The sequence below is a fragment of the Oncorhynchus mykiss genome, chromosome 19 (genome assembly GCF_013265735.2).
Source record: "Oncorhynchus mykiss isolate Arlee chromosome 19, USDA_OmykA_1.1, whole genome shotgun sequence".
Classification (NCBI taxonomy): Eukaryota; Metazoa; Chordata; class Actinopteri; order Salmoniformes; family Salmonidae; genus Oncorhynchus; species Oncorhynchus mykiss.
Window position 1 is genome coordinate 43827164 of NC_048583.1, and position 19690 is coordinate 43846853.

Below are 19690 nucleotides of genomic sequence, written 5' to 3' on the forward strand. Positions count from 1 at the left end.
GGAAAAGCATTCCAGGTGAAGCTGCTTGAGAGAATGCCTAGAGTGTGGAAAGTTAACATCAAAGCAAAAGGTGGCTACTTTAAAGAATCTCAAATATAAAATATATTAATATTTTTTTAAAACTTTTTTGGTTACTACATGATTCCATATGTGTTCTTTCATAGTTTTGATGTCTTCACTATTATTCTACAATGTAGAAAATAGTAAAAATAAAGAAAAATCCATGAATGAATAGGTGTGTCCAAACTTTTGACTGGTACTGTATATTTCAAATGTGATTCCTAATCAATGTAACAATAACGTCCATAGTAAAATGGATGATCGTGACAAAGCGTTGCCAGCTACCTTTTGATCGTGGGAGGAGGGCGGGGGGCTGTCCAGGGTGATGAGTTTCTTCAGTTCTTCCTGCAGGTTGGACTTGTTGACCCGCTGGGGCGATTGGGCCCTGAGTTGGGCCCGGAGCTGAGGGTTGCCACCCAGCAACCCATCACTCTGGTGACGTCTGAGGAAGACGGAGAGTGAAGACCAGCAGTGTTATGTTGCAGTTCTCAGTTGAACCACAGGGTGGGAGTGTTGCACTTGTTTATAAACAAACGTGAGCCATGACTGAGGTGGGAAATGCATCTCCTCTCAGTTGACTCAGATCTTAAGCCTCCATAACATCAACAATCTAGGACAGTAGGATTTGTTTGTATGGGGAAATAACATTCTTTCACAACAAGACTCACAGTGTAATGGTCTCATTGACCTATCAATAAACACACGTATGTTCAACATTCCTTCTCTATTTCCCCCCATGCTTACTTGCGTATGTTGCCAAAGTCCACAGAGTTGATGGTGCCTCCAGGCTTCCTCCAGCCGATAAGGAACTTGGAGGTGGCTCCCTGGCGGGGGTAGAAGCTCTTGGGGGCTCCAGGGGAAAGGGAAGTGTGGGAGGTAGGGGAGGTGGTCAGGGCTGACTCCTCCTGGGAGGAGCTGGGGCTGCAGCCTGGACCCATGGGACTGCCTGAGTGGCTCGAACTCAGAGTACTGGGAGGGAAAACAAACAACTAGTATTGGTATATTTATAAACTGGGTGGTTCGAGCCCTAAATGCTGATGGGCTGAAAGCCGTGGTTTATGAGACCATATAGCATGGGTATGACAAAACATTTATTTGTACTGTTCTAATTATGTTTGTAACCAGTTTATAATAGCAATAGGACACCTCAGGGGTTTGTGGTATATGGCCAATACACCATGGCTATGGGCTGTATCCAGGCACTCCGTGTTGCGTCATGCATAAGAACAGCCCTTAGCCGTGGTATATTGGCTATACTCTCACCCTCTGCCTTATTGCTTGATTAAACACTACCGTTCAAAAGATTGGGGTCACTTTGAAAGAAAAGCATTTTATTTTGTCAGCTTCAGAGGAACTCTGCCTAGAAGGCCAGCTACCGGAGTCGCCTCTTCACTGTTGACGTTGAGACTGGTGTTTTGCGGGTAATATTTCATGAAGCTGCCAGTTGAGGACTTGTGAGGCGTCTGTTTCTCAAACTAGACACTCTAATGTACTTGTCATCTTGCTCAGTGGTGCACCGGGACCTCCCACTCCTCCTTCTATTCTGGTTAGGGCCAGTTTGTGCTGTTCTGTGAAGGGACTACTAGTACACAGCCCTGTATGAGATCTTCAGTTTCTTGGCAATTTCTTTCATGGAATGGCCTTAATTTCTGAGAACAAGAATAGACTGACGAGTTTCAGAAGAAAGTGCTTTGTTTCTGGCCATTTTGAGCATGTAATCGAACCCACAAATGCTGATGCTCCAGATACTCAACTAGTCTAAAGAAGGCCAGTTTTATTGCTTATTTAATTCGCACAACAGCTTTCAGCTGTGCTAACATAATTGCAAAATTGTTTTCTAGTGATCAATTAGCCTTTTAAAATTATAAACTTGGATAAGCTAACACAATGTGCCATTGGAAAACAGGAGTGATGGTTGCCAATAATGGGCCTCTGTACGCCTATGTAGATATTCCATAAAAAATCAGCCGTTTCCAGCTACAATAGTTATTTACAACATTAACAATGCCTACACTGTATTTCTGATCAATTTGATGTTATTTTAACGGACAATTTTCTTAGCTTTTCTTTAAAAAACAAGGACATTTCTAAGTGACCCCAAACTTTTGAACGGTGGTGTATATACATTTCTGTAATGTGCACTCATCTATGAACACATTTCTGTAAAAGTTTCAAAACTATTTCAAAAACAGCTGGTACTTTTCACTACTTTTCCCCACACACTACATTTCTGACACCTCCACATCTGAAATGAGAGAAATGAATAGGTCACAGTGTCCTTGGACTTCTTCTACTTTAACATTTCAAACAATATTTCTCCCCAGTTTGTCTTGAAAGCGAGCGTCTCCCACCTCAGACATGCTGTGTGTACATTAAAACAAAGTCTGGTGGTGCTGGAGTTATTTCAGGGCCACAGAGGAGAGGCTGAGGAGAGGAGGAAAGCCTCTGTTCACTCAAAGGAACGGTGGTTTGGAGTGTTAACAGTGTTGAGCTCTCACATTCAGCATTCCTCTGTGTTTCAAGTGCTCTCTTTCTCTCTGTGAGAAACTAGCTCACACACACACACACACACACACACACACACACACACACACACACACACACACACACACACACACACACACAGCAGATTGCAGCTTGCTACCTCTCTCACCGCAAAGTGCAAGGCTTGGGAGTTTTCCATCTGGGACAATAGGGGATATATATGGACTACAATGCATCACTGTCGGCTTAATGAAACATTGATACGTGAGAAGAAACATTGGCTGCATAAAGAGCTGACTGTAATAGAACTCTAGTGTAGCACAACACAGGGAGGCACACACCTGGAATGGGAAGCAGCATCACTGAGGGTGTAGGAGCCACTGTCTGGGGCTGAGGGGAACACAGGGGGGCTCTGGGCGGGGTCCTCGCTGCTCCCTGGGGGGGCGGGTGAGTCTGGGGCTGAAGGAGAGGTCTCTGGGGCCCGCCGCTCTTTGGCCCTGGAGCCCCCGGACCCTGAGGCCCCGTAAGAGGTAGCGTCGATGCCGCTGTCTGTGGACTCCCGCTGCAGGTAGCCGTTGAGCTCTGAGTCAGGCCGCACCCCCGTCCTGCTTGAGCCAATCTCATACCACTTTTCATCACTGTGGGCGGAGCTGGAGGCGTTACTGGACAGTGTGTTACTGCCTGATTGGCTGGAGGAATAGGAAGTTTCCACCTGTAGAGACAGGGATCATAAAGTCACTTCCTGGTTGTTTGACCACAGTAAATAAAGACGACTACTTTGGCATAGACAACAATACATTGCCAAGCTAGCTATATTCCTATGTCTATCTGCCAGAGCTCAAAGTCCTGTAAGACTACAGCCTCTTCACTAAACCTTAAAATACATATTTGGTCATATTTGAGCCTGCTGCCTGACCTTGATGTTAATGTTGGGGGACAGGTGCCCCCCCTGCTCCTGGAAACGAGGTACTGCAGCCTTGGAGACAGCTAGGTCTGGGAGGGACAGGAGCAAACAGAGGAATGAGACAACCAGGTAACAAAATGAGTAACATAGAGAGGTGGTCCTATCTCTGACTGTCACCCTCTGCATCAACCAAAACACCAGACAGGACATGGGCATTTTCTAAAGCATGTCCTCATACCTGTTGTGGCTCTATCGGCTCCCCTGTTGGCCCCCTCCCCCTCTCGGGGCCATCCGGGAGCAGGCTTAGCCCCGTTAGACCCTTCTCCAACTCCCTGGCGCTCAGCAGACACAGGGGAGTGACGGTTATTGTTGTTAAACCTGGGAAAGAGATGGAAGAGGGCATCATGTCTAGCTGCATCATTTACTGAAGAATAGTAGTTTATCATATCAGTTAGTACAACGTATATTTCAGTCATTTCCTTTCTGTTGTTGGATAACTCCCAAAGAAGTAATTCAAATAAATATGGACTACATCTGGAAATAAAGCAATTAAAGCGAAACCCTGCAGCGAATTTGGGTCTGTGTATGATCGGTGTATGGTCTGAATGTGTTAGCTTGGCCCAGGTTTGTTGCGGCCTGAGTGTTCTCTCACCCGTCTGGCATGGACTTCTGTCTCCAGTGGTTGGAGCCTGCACTCCCGGTGTCTGTGTAGGAGAGACTGGTGGGGGAGTTGCGGGTGTGTGGAGAGCGGCCCATTACGATTGAACAGGCCAGGGCATAGTTATCATTCCCTGGGGAATACCTGAGAGAGGGATACATACCAACATACATAGGGAGTTATCATTTAGGTTATTTCAATATGTTTAATGACAGAAAGAAAGGAAGCATAACGATTCCACCACTACTGATGAGCGATTAAACCAACATGTCTGTTTATTTTCTGTTTCTAAATAACTAATTGACCGAAGTCGGTTCCATTATTTGAATTCCATTTTGTTTTTGTAGTTTGTTTGTGCGCTCAACGCGCTGTTTGTGCCATTTCTCTAGAGAGATTTCTCTCTAAGACATGTTGTCCAACTCATCATAGTTAAAGGAAAACAATGTTTTGGTATTTGTTTCATTAGTCCATTGTTGATATAGTCCCAAAATGTTTTGCATGTGAGCAATCATACCGGACTATATCAACAGTGGACGAATGAAACAAATACCAAAACATTGTTTTTGGGTGGAACTTTCCTTTAAGCTCAGAAAACGTGGTAATGAACTACAATGACTAGAATCCATCCATCTACAGCTGCCTGTTCTCATTGGTTCTCGCCGTGCAAGCCTGTGGGTCCGGCAGACAGACAGACAGACAGACAGACAGACAGACAGACACTAAGAAGAAGAGCAATAGAGACAGGAGCGGGATAGAGAGTGGTTGTTAGCTACACTATATACAAAAGTATATGGACACCCCATCAAATTTGTGGATTCGGCCGTTTCAGCCACACCCATTGCTGGCAGGTGTATTAAATCGAGCACACAGCCATGCAATCTCCATAGAAAAACATTGGCAGCAGAATGGCCCGTACTGAAAATCTCAGTGACTTTCAATGTGGCACCGTCATAGAATGCCACCTTTCAAACAAGTCAGTCAAATGTATGCCCTGCTAGAGATGCCCCGGTCGACTGTAAATGCTGTCAGCGGGAGTAATGTAAAGCTCGCCGCCATTGGACATGGGAGCAGTGAAAACGCGTTTTCTGGAGTTATGAATCACGCATCACCATCTGGCAGTCTGACGGATGAAACTCGGTTTGGCGGATGCCAGAACGCTACCTACCCCAATGCATAGTGCCAACTGTAAATTTTGGTGGAGGAGGAAAAATGGTCTGGGGCTGTTTTTCATGGTTCGGTTTAGGCCCCTTAGTTCTAGTGAAGGGAAAACTTAACGCTACAGCATACAATGACATTCTAGACAATTCTGTACTTCCAACTTTGTGGCAACAGTCTCAGCATCCTGTCTCAGCATAACAATGCCCCATGCACAATGCGAGGTCCATACAGAAATGGTTTTTCGAGATTGGGGTGGAAGAACTTGACTGGCCTGCACAGAGCCCTGACCTCAACCCCATCTAACACCGTTGGGATGAATTGGAACGCTGACTGCGAGCCAGGCCTAACCGCCCAACATCACTGCCTGACCTCACTAATGCTCCTGTAACTGAATGGAAGGCTGCAATGTTCCAACACCTACTGGAAAGCCTTCCCAGAAGTGTGGAGGCTGTTGTAGCAGCAAAGGTGGGACCAACCCAATATTAATTACCATGATTTTGGAATTACATGTTAGACAAGCAGGTGTCCACATACTTTTGGTCATAGTGTAGTGTAGTTGTTATTTAGCAGCCTTAAAGGTATGCCTTGTCTAGTTTGAAGAACTACTGAAATAGTGATGTTGTCAGACAACAGGCAGCTAGCCAACTAGACTAGCCTACTAGCCTGAAGGATGACTCTTTGGGGAGCACAGAGATAGATGGCTGGCTGGCTGCTACTGTCTGAGCAGAGATAAGAAGATGACTTGGAATTAAATAGTAAGTCAACAAATAAAAAAAGGTAATATACACAACTTAAATATTTTATTAAAGTAAAGTAATGTGAATAAAGGATGGTTTATTAAAAAGTGATATGCAGTAATGGGCAGTCACTACCTTCATTGGGGTTTTATTAATTTAATAATAATGACATCGTTATACTAAAACAAATATGTAGTATAAACAACCAAAATATATTATTTAAGTAAAGTAATGTGAATAAATGATGGTTAGAGCCTAATAAGTGATAGAAATGGGCAGTCACAGCTATCAACTGTTTTATTCTGTGTTGTTACAGTATCGAACTCACATAATGCATTTATTAAAAACCAAACTGAAACCGAACCAACCTCAAAAATCACAAATCGCTCAGCACTATCCACCACTAGGCTTGAACACCTTCCCTCCTATATATCATATCAATAGCTGGGGTGACTATCTTACCTTTTGGGGTTGAGAGGGCGCCCATCGCTGGACACACTGCGCGGGATGACTCCGGCCCGGTCCTGATAGTCTGAAGCCGGGGCCTTGATGAGCGACCCCCCTAGCGCCGCTGTGGTGTGGCTCTGGGGGCTGGAGGAGGTGCGGGACCACTTGTTGTTGTTGTTGCTGCGGAAGGGGAATTTAAACTCATAGGGCATCCCTTCCTTGTGGTTCTTATAGTTCACCAGGGGCATGTGGTACAGCTCTGAACAGCCTCTGTGAGAGGAAACAGAAATATACACTAAAAACACCGCAATGCTGCACCAGTACCCAAATGCATGCTACTGATATGACTGATGGAGGGTATATCTGTTTATGGATAGATGATTGGCTGTCTATAAGCTGTACCTGCGAGGGGTGGAGTCCTCGTGCGGGGGGATGATGACCACCTTGACAGTGACGGAGGTCCTCAGCAGGTCGATCATCTGCTCGTGGGACAGCGATGCCACGGCCACCTTACAGATCTCTACCAGCCTGCTGCCCTGGCGCAGCCCCGCCTGCCAGGCGTACCCGTAGGACTCGACCTCCGCTACGATGCCCTCAAAGTTCACATGGAAGCCCAGCTGGCCCAGACCGTTTCTCCTCAGGATCATCTCTGTGGTCTGGCTGCCCTTCGTCAGAAGCTATGGACAGACAGGAGAGGAGGAGAAGCACGAGAAATAGGAGGAGGTGGAGGAGGAGGAAGAAAAGGAGGGGTAGGAGGAAGAGGTGGATAAGTGAGGAAAGAGTTTTTACTACAAAACATCAGAATCCTGCAGGGAAACTTAAATCGGTTTACCTCATTTCTATCAGCATGTTAGATGTGCAACCAAAAGGAGAAAAAATCTCTAGACCATCTTTACTCCAGACAGAGATGCGTACAAAGCCCTCCTTTTGGCAAATCTGACAATCATTCTATCCTCCTTATTCCTGCTTACAAGCAAAAATGAAAGCAGGAAGCACAAGTGACTCGGTCTATAAAAAAAGTGGTCAGATGAAGCAGATGCTAAACTACAGGACTGTTTTGCTATCACAGACTGGAATATGTTCTGGGATTCTTCCGATGGCATTGAGGAGTACACCACATCAGTCACTGGCTTCATCAATAAGTGTATCAACGACGTCGTCCTCACAGTGACTGTACGTACATACCCCAACCAGAAAGCCATGGATTACAGGCAACATTCGCACTGAGCTAAAGGGTAGAGCTGCCACATTCAAGGAGCGGGACTCAAGGACTCTAACCCGGAAGCTTTGAAATCCCGCTATGCCCTCTGATGAACCATCAAACAGGCAAAGCATCAATATAGGACTAAGATCAAATCGTACTACACCGTCTCTGACGCTCGTCGGATGTGGCAGGGCTTGCAAACCAATACAGACTACAAAGGGAAGCACAGCCGAGAGCTGCCCAGTGACACGAGCCTACCAGACAAGCTAAATAACCTCTATGCTCGCCTCGAGGCAAGTAACACTAAAACATGCATGAGAGCATCAGCTGTTCCGGATGACTGTGTGATCATGCTCTCTGCAGCCAATGTGAGTAAGACCTTTAAACGGGTCAACATTCACAAGGCCACAAGGCCAGACGGATTACCAGGACGTGGTCTCCGAGTATGCGCAGACCAAATGGCAAATGTCTTCACTGACAAGTTCAACCTCTCCCTGTCTGAGGCTGTAATACCAACATGTTTCAAGGTGACCACCATAGTCCCTGTGCCCAAGAACATTAAGGTAACCTGCCTAAATGACTATCGACCCGTAGCACTCACGTCTGTAGCCATGAAATGCTTTGAAAGGCTGGTCATAGTCCACATCAACACCATTATCCCAGAAACCCTAGACCCACTCCAGTTTGCATACCACCCCAACAGACCACAGATGATGCAACCTCTATCACACTCCACACTGCCCTTTCACACTTGGACAAAATTAACACGTATGTGAGAATGCTATTCATTGACTACAGCTCAGCGTTCAACACCATACTGCCGTCAAAGCTCATCACTAAGCTAAGGACCCTGGGACTAAACAGCTCCCTCTGCAACTGGATCCTGGACTTCCTGACGGGCCGCCCCCAGGTGGTAAGGGTAGGTAACAACCCATCAGCCATGCTGATCCTCAACACAGGGGCCCCTCAGGGGTGCGTGCTCAGTCCCCTCCTGTACTCGCTGTTCACTCATGACTGCACGGCCAGGCACGACTCCAACACCATCATTAAGTTTGCCGATGACACAACAGTGGTAGGCCTGATCACCGACAACGATGAGTCAGCCTATAGGGAGGAGGTCAGAGACCTGAGCATGTGGTGCAAGGACAACAACCTCTCCCTCAATGTGATCAAGACAAAGGAGATGATTGTGGACTACAGGAAAAGGAGGACTGAGCACGCTCATCGACGGGGCTGTAGTGGAGAAAATTTGGCTTTAGTTATCATTGGTCCTCAGATCCTCAAAAGGTTTTACAGCTGCACCATCGAGACCATTCTGACGGGTTGCATCACTGCCTGGTATGGCAATTGCTCGGGCTCCGACCCCAAGGCACTAAGGAGGGTAGTGCGTACGGCCCAGTACATCACAGGTGCCAAGCTTCCTGCCATCCAGCACCTCTATACCAGGCGGTGTTAGAGGAAGGCCCTAAAAATTGTCAAAGACTCCAGCCATCCTAGTCATAGACTGTTCTCTCTAATAACGCACGGCAAGTGGTACCGGAGCGGCTTCTAAACAGCTTCTACCCCCCAGCCATAAGACTCCTGAACATCTAATCAAATGGCTACCCAGACTATTTGCATCCCCCCCCCCCCCCCCCCAGCCCAACTATTGTTATTTTACTGCTTCTCTTTAATTATTTGTTATCTTTAGCTCTTACTTTGTTTAGGTATTTTCTTAAAACTGCATTGTTGGTTAAGAGCTTGTAAGTAAGCATTTCACTGTCAGGTCTACACCTCACACTTTTATTTGAAATCAAAAGACAGACAACGTTGGCTGAAGTCTGAATCGTTTAATCTTAACTATTCTGTTGGCTGCTACTGTAAAGCACACCATAAAACCCCAAATGTGCCCCATGGCAAAGATCTGATACACATGCCAGCACAGACACACGCCAGCACAGATTCAATCTATCACCAGCGGATGCAGCACCCTTCAATTAAAGTGTTTGTGTACAGGGGCGAGTGTTGAAGGAGACACGGGTAATAACCCTGCCTGGCCTTCTGAACCAGCGTCAGGTGGAAAGAGGTTGTAACAAAGTACTTAATATACAGTACCAGTCAAAAGTTTGGACACACCTACTCATTCAAGGGTTTTTCTTTATTTGTACTATTTTCTACATTGTAGAATAAGAATGAAGACATCAAAACTATGGAATAACACAATGGAATCTTGTAGGAACCAAAAAGGTGTTAAATCTCAAATATATTTTATATTTGAGATTCTTCAAGGTAGCCACCCTTTGCCTTGATGACAGCTTTGCTCACTCTTGGCATTCTCTCAACCAGCTTCATGAGGAATGCTTTTACAACAGTCTTGAAGGAGTTCCCGCACATGCTAAGCACTTGTTGGCTGCTTTTCCTTCACTCTACAGTACAACTCATCCCAAACCATCTCAATTGGGTTGAGGTCGGGTGATTGTGCAGCACTCCATCACTCTCCTTGGTCAAATAGCCCTTACGCAGCCTGGAGGTGTGTTTTGGGTCATTGTCCTGTTGGCATATTGCTGCAGAATGCTGTTGTAGCCATGCAGGTTAAGTATGCCTTGAATTCTAAATAAATCACCAACAGTCTCACCAGCAATGCACCCCCACACCATCACACCTCCTCCTCCATGCATCACGATGGAAACCACACATCCGTTCACCTTCTCTACGTCTCACAAAGACACGGCAGTTGGAATCAAAAATATCAAATTTGGGCTCATCAGACAAAATTACAGATTACCACCGGTCGAATGGCCATTGATCGTTATTACCACTGGTCTAATGTCCATTGATCGTGTTTCTTGGCCCAAGCAAGTCTCTTCTTCTTATTGGCGTCCTTCTGTAGTGGTTTCTTTGCAGCAATTCGGCCATGAAGGCATGATTCACGCAGTCTCTGAACAGTTGCTGTTGAGATGTGTCTGTTACTTGAACTCTGTGAAGCATTTATTTGGGCTGCAATTTCTGAGGCTGGTAACTCTAATAAACTTATCCCCTGCAGCAGAGGTAACTCTGGGTCTTCCTTTCCGGTGGCGGTCCTCATGCGAGTCAGTTTCATCATAGCGCTTGATGGTTTTTGCGACTGCACTTTGAAAGTTCTTGAAATTTTCTGCATTGACTGACCTTCATGTCTTAAAGTAAAGATGGACTGTCGTTTGTCTTTGCTTATTTGAGCTGTTCATAGCCGTAATATGGACTTGGTCTTTTACCAAATAGGGCTCTTCTGTATACCACCCCTACCTTGTCACAACACAAATGATTGGCTCAAACGCAAGAAGGAAAGAATTTCCACAAATGCACTTTTAACAAGGCACACCTGTTAATTGAAATGCATTCCAGGTGACTACCTCATGAAGCTGGTTGAGAGAATGCCAAGAGTGTGCAAAACTGTCATCAAGGCAACGGGTGGCTATTTTGAAGAATCTCAAATCTAAAATATATTTTGATTTGTTTAACACTTTTTTGGTTACTACATGATTCCATATGTGTTATTTCATAGTTTTAATGTCTTCACTCTTATTCTACAATGTAAAATAGTTTACAAAAATAAAGAAAAACTGGAATGAGTAGGTGTGTCTAATCTTTTAACTGGTACTGTAGAGCTTCAGGCAACCACAACAGAGCCAGAGCAGGATATTATGCTACAACACTGACACACTAACTAAACACAAACATTAAATAAGCCTTAGCAAACAGCGTTAATCTTTCATTGAAGACAACTGGCTTTGCCTAATCTCATGTGAATGATTAAACTACCTCCCCAAATAAGGTCACACTGGCTATTTCACCACAATGCTGAGAGCTATACGGTATCTCCTTTGAACATAATGGATAGTCAGAGGTGGAGATTAGAGATGTATTCATTATAACACATTTGTTAGTGAGGAAAATATCTTATATGGCTTGAAGCTTGAAAGACCTGTAATTGTCACAACAGATGGTGTCTGAAATATTATTTTAGGTCATCAGCCAGTAATAATACACAGACTAACTGTGCTGCTACTGACCTCCAGGCGTTTGACCACCTCTCCAAAGTCCTCCGTGTTGTTGTTGATGGAGCGCAGCGACACACTCTCCCCACGCTCATAGTAGATCTTCATGGAGGCGGGGCTGCCCGAGGACCAGCCAATGACGTCGCGCGTGGCGCAGTTGAAGACCACAGCTTTGGCTTCCTGGTCCAATAGGATGAGGAAGTCGTTGGAGATGGCCAGTAGACACTCCCTCTCCGCCCCGGCTACCTGGTCCTCTACATGCACCGGCCATGTCACCGCCCCCAGGCTCCGTAGCTCTGCCCCACTGTATGGCCGAACCCTCTCTCTACGCTTGTGAGCCAATGAGATGAAAGGGAATTTCCCTGTGGGCTCAACCGGCGTGCCGGTCACGTGACGTTCTGCCAGGTCCCGCAGGTACTCCTGTCGCGTGCGTGTCGCCATGGCTCCGAACTTCTCAGACTTGTGGGCGGCGTTCTCAGCGTTGATGACCTTGGCCAGCAGGAAGTCCCTGAAGACGCTGGACTTGGGGAAGGTCACGCCCTTGGGGATAGGGGGGCCAAAGGAGGGCACATCCCTGGAACGAGTCACAGCCACTCTGGGGAGAGGAGAGAGAGAGAGAGGGAGAGGTCACTAATTAGTAAGCACACTGAAAGAAGGAGTCCTACACCCAATCTCAATGGATCCCCAGGGCACTAGATCTGAGAGAATTTAATAGGAGGAAGCAAGATGGCAATATGTAGCTTTTACTATATTTCTTATACCTATCCTCTCAGGGAGAACTTACACACTTTGCACATGACAGAAATTAATTTGGTTTGGTGACACTGGGCCTAGAGTGCAGAAAACAGTAGAATAGGCTGGGAAATAAGAGGAGTGACATCCTTATAGAGTTTTCCCTTGGCTATTGTTCCATTGAGTCTTCCTAAAGGAGGGCGTGAGTATTCGTAAAGGAGGGCGTGAGGCTTCCTAAAGAAGGGCGTGAGTCTTCATAAATGAGGGGGTGAGTCTTCCTAAAGGAGGGCGTGAGTCTTCATAAATGAGGGCGTGAGTCTTCCTAAAGGAGGGCGTGAGTCTTCATAAATGAGGGCGTGAGTCTTCCTAAAGGAGGGTGTGAGTCTTCCTAAATGAGGGTGTGAGTCTTCCTAAAGGAGGGTGTGAGTCTTCCTAAAGGAGGGTGTGAGTCTTCCTAAAGGAGGGTGTGAGTATTTCTAAAGGAGGGTGTGAGTCTTCCTAAATGAGGGTGTGAGTCTTCCTAAAGGAGGGTGTGAGTCTTCCTAAAGGAGGGTGTGAGTCTTCCTAAAGGAGGGTGTGAGTCTTCCTAAAGGAGGGTGTGAGTCTTCCTATAGGCAAGGCTCTCCTTAGATCACCGACTATTCTTCCCAGTCAACTACCATTGTTGCTCCACAATAGGCCTCCTAGAGTTGAATTACTATTCATTAGTCATGAAGTAGACCTGGAAATGAAACACTGTCTCATATCCATTGGTAACCACCTGATTTGCCATACACACACTGACAATACATCCGTCTTTGGCAGGCTACATGGCAGGTTTCTTTTCTACTCACATGAACGCTAACCTAGTTCTGATTCAGATAATTGACAATGATTGGCTTCCAAATCAATATACAACCCAACAATGGTGAGGTAAGGCTGAACAGCAGCACTATAGAAACCCACTGCAGGCCAGGCTCGGGTAGACTGATGTCAGAGTCATGACAAGCCTCAGTCCATTAAACAGACAACATAACGATCGCATGTGACATTACAGCCCAAGCCTCGCTAAACCAGGCCGGCGTATATAAATATAGATTCAGCACATCTGACAAGCCAGCTACCACTGAGGCGGCCACTCTCAGCCAGCCCCAGATTACAGGGAAGAGGAGTGGAGTGGAGAAGGCTACTCCCTATTTTTCGAAACAAAGCTCTGATCGTTAAGCAATACGGCTGAGTTAATCTATCTGTGTTTGGACAGCAGTTGATAGCACAAGATTATCACTAGGCTGTATCGCTAGGCTGTACCACTATCAATATTTAAAGCTACTATATAGTCTGATCAATCAAAATGCAACAGTAACTTAAGACAAAATAAATGATCCAATAAAAAAAGTAGATGTATATTGAACTATGAGATAAATTACAGTAGGGCAGGTGTGTGTGTGTGCGTTTGTGAACATGCTGAAACCTCTGTCCACTGACCCCTCTTTTTCACACAGGTCATCAGCATCACACCTCAGATTCCCCCCCCCCCCCCCCCCCCCCCCCACACACACACACACCCCACACACACCCCAGACCCACCTTTGTCTTCCGTAGTGCCTCTACTCACTCCTGACTTGGCTAGGCATTACAATAAGAAGTATCCATGAAGTGAATCCTCTCCTGTCTGTTTGGTCTGATCACAATACTGCAGGTACACACATATTTCTCCAACTAATTATAGCTGCTCATGCTGCCGTCCAACCGTTGTTCTGTTGCTAGATCTTGTGCGTTTCTTACTCCTCTTTGAAATGGCATCTCAGGCTTCAAACCAATCAGGCTCCTAGCGAATCAGCTCTCTGGAGGAGGCAGAACAGAACAGAGAGGGTTTGGAACTTGTAGTATGTTCATTAAATTCATGGGATTGAGCCAGAGGCTGGAAGCTGAGAGCTGCTCTGGGTGGAGTGGAGTCTCCACTGCTTCAGGGTCCTGCTCTCCATTTCATCCAAGAGGAAAACCAGGCAAACCAGCATTTCTCCCAATCAGCCTCTTCTCTTCGACGACACTTGTTGGCTTTAAATCAAAAGATGTTCCCTTTAAAAAATAATAACTTCAGCTGAGGAGGGTATCCAATCTTTAGCAGGCAGCGCTGGGGGGGTGGAGAGGGGAGAGTTCAGAATAAATTAGCCCAACTTTGATGAGTTTAAGCTCAGACCCAGAGCCAGTACAAGTGTTCCCGTGGAGGGTCTGTGAGCACTGAGGGACAGAGCACTGCTCGGCTGCTCAAGAATCCTCTGATTCGCTCGTCCAGCAAGGGAAACCTTGATGTGCATGCCGATAACTCCTTCAGATCGCTCCGACTCCAGTGCTCCAAGGCAGTGTGGCAGGCAGGAGGGTTGAGTGAGTGCGTGAGTGAGTGAGTGAGTGTGTGTGCGTGTATGTGTGGTAGGGGGGGATGCCACAGAGCTCTGTGATCACAGGGGGTAAGGAGAACAGTAGAGTAGGGGCCCATCCTATCAGCTAGTCAGCTGCAGGGGTGATCTCTCCTAGTCAACCATAATCAAACAAATGTATACACTGCCTACAGTACCCTGGCTACAGAGAGAGAGCGGAGAGGAGAGTAGGGCTAATAGTTACACAATACATTTGATCTGGGTTTGTGAGCATGCCTCCCAGTGGTTCTCTTCCTCTTTATGTTATCTACCTGCATGAGTTGTTCAGAACAACCACTGTTGTAGCACCAGGGGCTTTCCAGGTTGTTTGTGACTGCCAGGTCCTCTAGTGGTCGCTAGTGGTCTGACCGCGCTTTCACCGCGGTCTACGCTCACCTGTAGCAGGTGTTGTCGGAGCAGGGGCTGTGTACGCGGACGATGATGAACACGTGTTGGAAGTGGGAGAAGATGGTCTTGGGGGTGAAGGGGAGGGCTCCCGGCTCCTGGAACACGATGGTGACGATGTCGTTCCCAATGTGTCTCTTCCTCAGCAACTACAACACAGAATTAAGGAATCTCAATGACAAAATCTCAATGAATATCCTATTCTTCTTGAATTAAAGTTGATTAATCATTTATTCTTCTTGAATTAAAGTTGATTCATAATTTATTCTTCTTGAATTAAAGTTGATTCATAATTTATTCTTCTTGAATTAAACTTGATTAATAATTGAATCCATCTATGACATAACATGTTATCCCAATGCATGTCATTTGATTGTCATTTCCTTATGTGATATCATAGAGCCCTTCTGTACCTGTTGTTTGTTGTTGGGTGTGTAGGGCAGCATTGTAGACACATGGAACATGATCTCATAGTCCCTGTAGGCCGTGTAAAGGGAGTGGGTTCCAGTGGAATCAGCTGGAGGAAGAGATAGGATCACCACAATGTAAGGTCTCATTGTACTGCTACTGCAACCCAACTCTGTCCTCCAGCAGCAACCTATCTGCTCAGTGCTTTAGGCCTGCGTGCCGAATTTGGCCCACGGGTGATAATATTTGGCCTCCAAACTTTTCCAAGAAAAAAAAAAGATTATTTATTTTATTTTATTGGGAGATAAAGATAAAAGACTAAAAACAACAAGTTATTTTAAATTTGGAAATCTGTTCCAAAGTATTCCCACGCATAATAGAGAGAGATATGTGATTATATACAAATGTAAGCAAGGTTTGAAATGAATATGTTTTTGTGAAATATTGTATCTGTTTGGCTTCTTGTGGTCAATTTGCAGTCTACAAATTATTTGGAATTATGTTCCGGCACCCTGACCATCCGCTCGAGAACAAATTGGCCCGCGGCTGAAATGAGTTGATGATCCTGGTACTAGACTGTCTCCTGTTACATAGCACAAACAACAAGCCATGATAGTGTAGACTGATCAATGTCTGCCCGGATAGTGTGACAGGAAAACAAAAACAAATCATCGCAGTCATACAGATTGAGCCCTCTCAATACTATTGTTGCTTAAACAAAATGCTTTTCACATGGAACTATATTAAATATATAGCACAGCCTCTTGTGCATTACTGCAGGCATTGGAGTGGACAATTATACCATAACCCTATCAGTCTACCATAACCCTATCAGTCTACAATAACCCTATCAGTCTACCATAACCCTATCAGTCTACCATAACCCTATCAGTCTACAATAACCCTATCAGTCTACAATAACCCTATCAGTCTACCATAACCCTATCAGTCTACCATAACCCTATCAGTCTACAATAACCCTATCAGTCTACAATAACCCTATCAGTCTATAATAACCCTATCAGTCTACCATAACCCTATCAGTCTATAATAACCCTATCAGTCTACAATAACCCTATCAGTCTACAATAACCCTATCAGTCTACCATAACCCTATCAGTCTACCATAACCCTATCAGTCTACAATAACCCTATCAGTCTACCATAACCCTATCAGTCTACCATAACCCTATCAGTCTACAATAACCCTATCAGTCTACCATAACCCTATCAGTCTACCATAACCCTATCAGTCTACCATAACCCTATCAGTCTACCATAACCCTATCAGTCTACCATAACCCTATCAGTCTACCATAACCCTATCAGTCTACCATAACCCTATCAGTCTACCATAACCCTATCTGTCTACCATAACCCTATCAGTCTACAATAACCCTATCAGTCTACCATAACCCTATCAGTCTACCATAACCCTATCAGTCTACCATAACCCTATCAGTCTACCATAACCCTATCAGTCTACCATAACCCTATCAGTCTACCATAACCCTATCAGTCTACCATAACCCTATCAGTCTACCATAACCCTATCAGTCTACCATAACCCTATCAGTCTACCATAACCCTAGGAGAAAAGTTTCTGGGTACCCAGATTACCCAGGCAGCCATCACAATCAAAATGTATGGACAAAATAGGAATGTTCATATTCATTGAGTTTATGGATAGAGGAAGTGAAAAAAATAGCCAAATGTAATTAAGTGCATGATTGGGACGAGCTGCCATTTCCTGCTCTGCTCTCATGAGGAATATAAAAGATGTAGTGTAGTGTGTGGGCCAGCCATAGCGGACCTGATTTAGTCCTCAATACACCAGAGACAAAAGGAGGGAGGGAGGGAGAAAAGAGAGAGAGCTAGGGGTATGAGGAAGGGTTGGTCAGAGGAACAGGTATAGTGGATAAGACAAGCCAGGGGAAATGAGGGGTTTACAAGACAGGCTACATGAAGTAAACGGGATTGAACATAAAACATGTGAGAGACGGGACAGGAAAGGCTCTCTAGATTACAGAGATTACCCCCAAACCAGTAGCTGCTTACATGCAAAGCAGAGCAGAGCACCACCTACAGCAGATAGTAAGCAGATCCTACAGAAGGACTCATAATTCATGCTGTGAGACCTGGGGTGGAGGTCAGAGAGAGGGTCAGAGAGGTTCCCACACAGGAGCCTGTCACGCTGCATCCTTGGTCAAATAAAAATACCAATCACTCTTTTAAACGCACGCTGCGTGCGTGCATGCGTGCGTGTGTGTGTGTGTGTGTGTGTGTGTGAGCGTACTCTTGATGTCAAGCTGGGCGCGGTACTTGGTAAAGCCTTTGAGGCGGACTCTCTCCCCTAGCAGCTGTAGGAACTCTTCCAGGGCAGGGCCCGCCATTTCATTGTTGTACATCTCCTCCTCACTGCTCTGCCCCGCCCTGCAGTACATCACCCCCACCTTCACCTGGAAACTCAACTAGAGAGGAGGATGGGGGGAGTTATAATGTTAAGACATTTTTGCAGTGCAGAACTACAGAAAATATGTTATAGTGCCAATAGTAGAGACAACTAAAGGTCTGCCATCTATGAAAAATGACAACTGCCCCATTAACAACATACAGCTGTGGCATGACTCAGGGCTATTCAGCGAGTCTTTTTATGTCATGTGAGTGTGTATCCTCCTACCCCCTGTTCGTCCAGTTTCATCAGCTGTTCTGTGACCTTGGGCGTGTTGAGGGCCAGGCGGAGGCAGGGCACGTCCAGCTCTGGTAGCAGGTGCTCCAACACCTCCTTCAGGGGCAGACCGCGAGTAGTGCCATGCTTAGAGGACGAGGGGACAACGTCCTCCAGAATAGACCCCCGGAGTGTGGTCAACTAGATAGAGGGATAAAAGGAGGAGAGGAAGAGAGAGAAGTGTAAGTGGAGGTAGGTGCCTCAGGAATCACCAGTTCATGGAATTTTATTTTCAAGATGGAACAAACTGTTTAAGATGGAACAATATGAACATGTCAGTTCTGCTTCCCAAACACCATAACATCTCCTGAGTAAGTTTATAACTATTTAGCTAAAAGAATCTGACATAAAGCAACAGAAAAGAACAAAGCTCAGTTATGAATCAAACTTTTGGCCTGGGGGAAGTAGGAAGAGGAGGGTGGAGTGGGGGTTGTTCAGCGAAGCATAATGTTTACACAGAGTGTGCATTGTGTTCAGCAGCGGCAGTGAACTCAATCACTTTGCTATTATGTGCAGCTGGAACGGAGGGGAACTTTCTCTCCCCCACCCCTCGGAGAGGACCCTAACAAACGTCCAGTGTTCCCCATGTTTGGGGCCCTGGGGTCCCGGGATGTCTCTCACAGAGCTGGAGGGTCTAATCACACACACCTGTCCACCATCCAACCGGGGGAAAACCCCCAAGAACCCTCTCTGAACACTCCAAGGCAGGTGTCTGAAATCTATAGCTGGGAAGGAAATGGTGCAGTTTCACAGTCACTCCATAACAAAAAGCATGACCTTCCAACTAAAAGTGGCCATGACTTTCCAGTGAAATGTAAAAGAAGAGTTCTCTATAGTGGTTTGAAGTTGTGTAGCATTGAGATGTGTGGAGGATGAGAGCAGTATCTATAGTTTCTATACACAGAGCTGATCCGAGAGGACAGCTGATGGCTCTCTGGGCTTCTTACATAATGTGAACCTACCAGGCAGACAGAGATAGGGGAGAGGGACTGATCTACAGAAAAACAAATCTACAGACAATCAATGTGACATGATTTTAAAACAACAGAAATCTCTATCTATCTAGCAGGAGTCATTAACATGAGTTTGACACCCCTATACTAAGGGAATCTTTGATCATGTAATAAGTGACATGATCTAGGGAGAGTGGTTGTAATGTCAGAAGGCTAGCTGTCTGACCTCTGAGGTTCTGAAGATGACCCGGTAGTTGTACTGCTGGCCGTGCTCTTTGTGCTCCTCCTGTTTCTCCCTGCGCAGACTCACAGCCACCGGACCCAGAGCCTCGTCCATCCCAAAGTAGTTCCAGTGTTCTGAGGGAGGGAGAGAGGGAGGGAGAGAGAGAGGGAGGATAGGGAG

The 19690-nt window shown here is 45.8% G+C and overlaps 1 protein-coding gene across 4 annotated transcripts in view; it reads right to left on the reverse strand.

The window, feature by feature from the left end:
- Nucleotides 1–19690, reverse strand: part of LOC110497941 (signal-induced proliferation-associated 1-like protein 1) — a 75349-nt gene that overhangs the window by 12453 nt on the left and 43206 nt on the right. For all 4 annotated transcript variants that reach the window (XM_021574424.2, XM_021574422.2, XM_036954888.1 and 1 more), the window contains 14 exons: nucleotides 19514–19644; nucleotides 18287–18475; nucleotides 17903–18077; nucleotides 15612–15715; nucleotides 15190–15347; nucleotides 11681–12260; nucleotides 6851–7125; nucleotides 6464–6718; nucleotides 4101–4250; nucleotides 3687–3826; nucleotides 3461–3537; nucleotides 2886–3256; nucleotides 805–1029; nucleotides 346–502 (listed from right to left, as the gene is read on the reverse strand). In XM_021574424.2, the coding sequence (XP_021430099.2) occupies nucleotides 346–502; nucleotides 805–1029; nucleotides 2886–3256; nucleotides 3461–3537; nucleotides 3687–3826; nucleotides 4101–4250; nucleotides 6464–6718; nucleotides 6851–7125; nucleotides 11681–12260; nucleotides 15190–15347; nucleotides 15612–15715; nucleotides 17903–18077; nucleotides 18287–18475; nucleotides 19514–19644 (2987 nt within the window). The remainder of the gene's footprint in view (nucleotides 1–345; nucleotides 503–804; nucleotides 1030–2885; nucleotides 3257–3460; nucleotides 3538–3686; nucleotides 3827–4100; nucleotides 4251–6463; nucleotides 6719–6850; nucleotides 7126–11680; nucleotides 12261–15189; nucleotides 15348–15611; nucleotides 15716–17902; nucleotides 18078–18286; nucleotides 18476–19513; nucleotides 19645–19690) is intronic.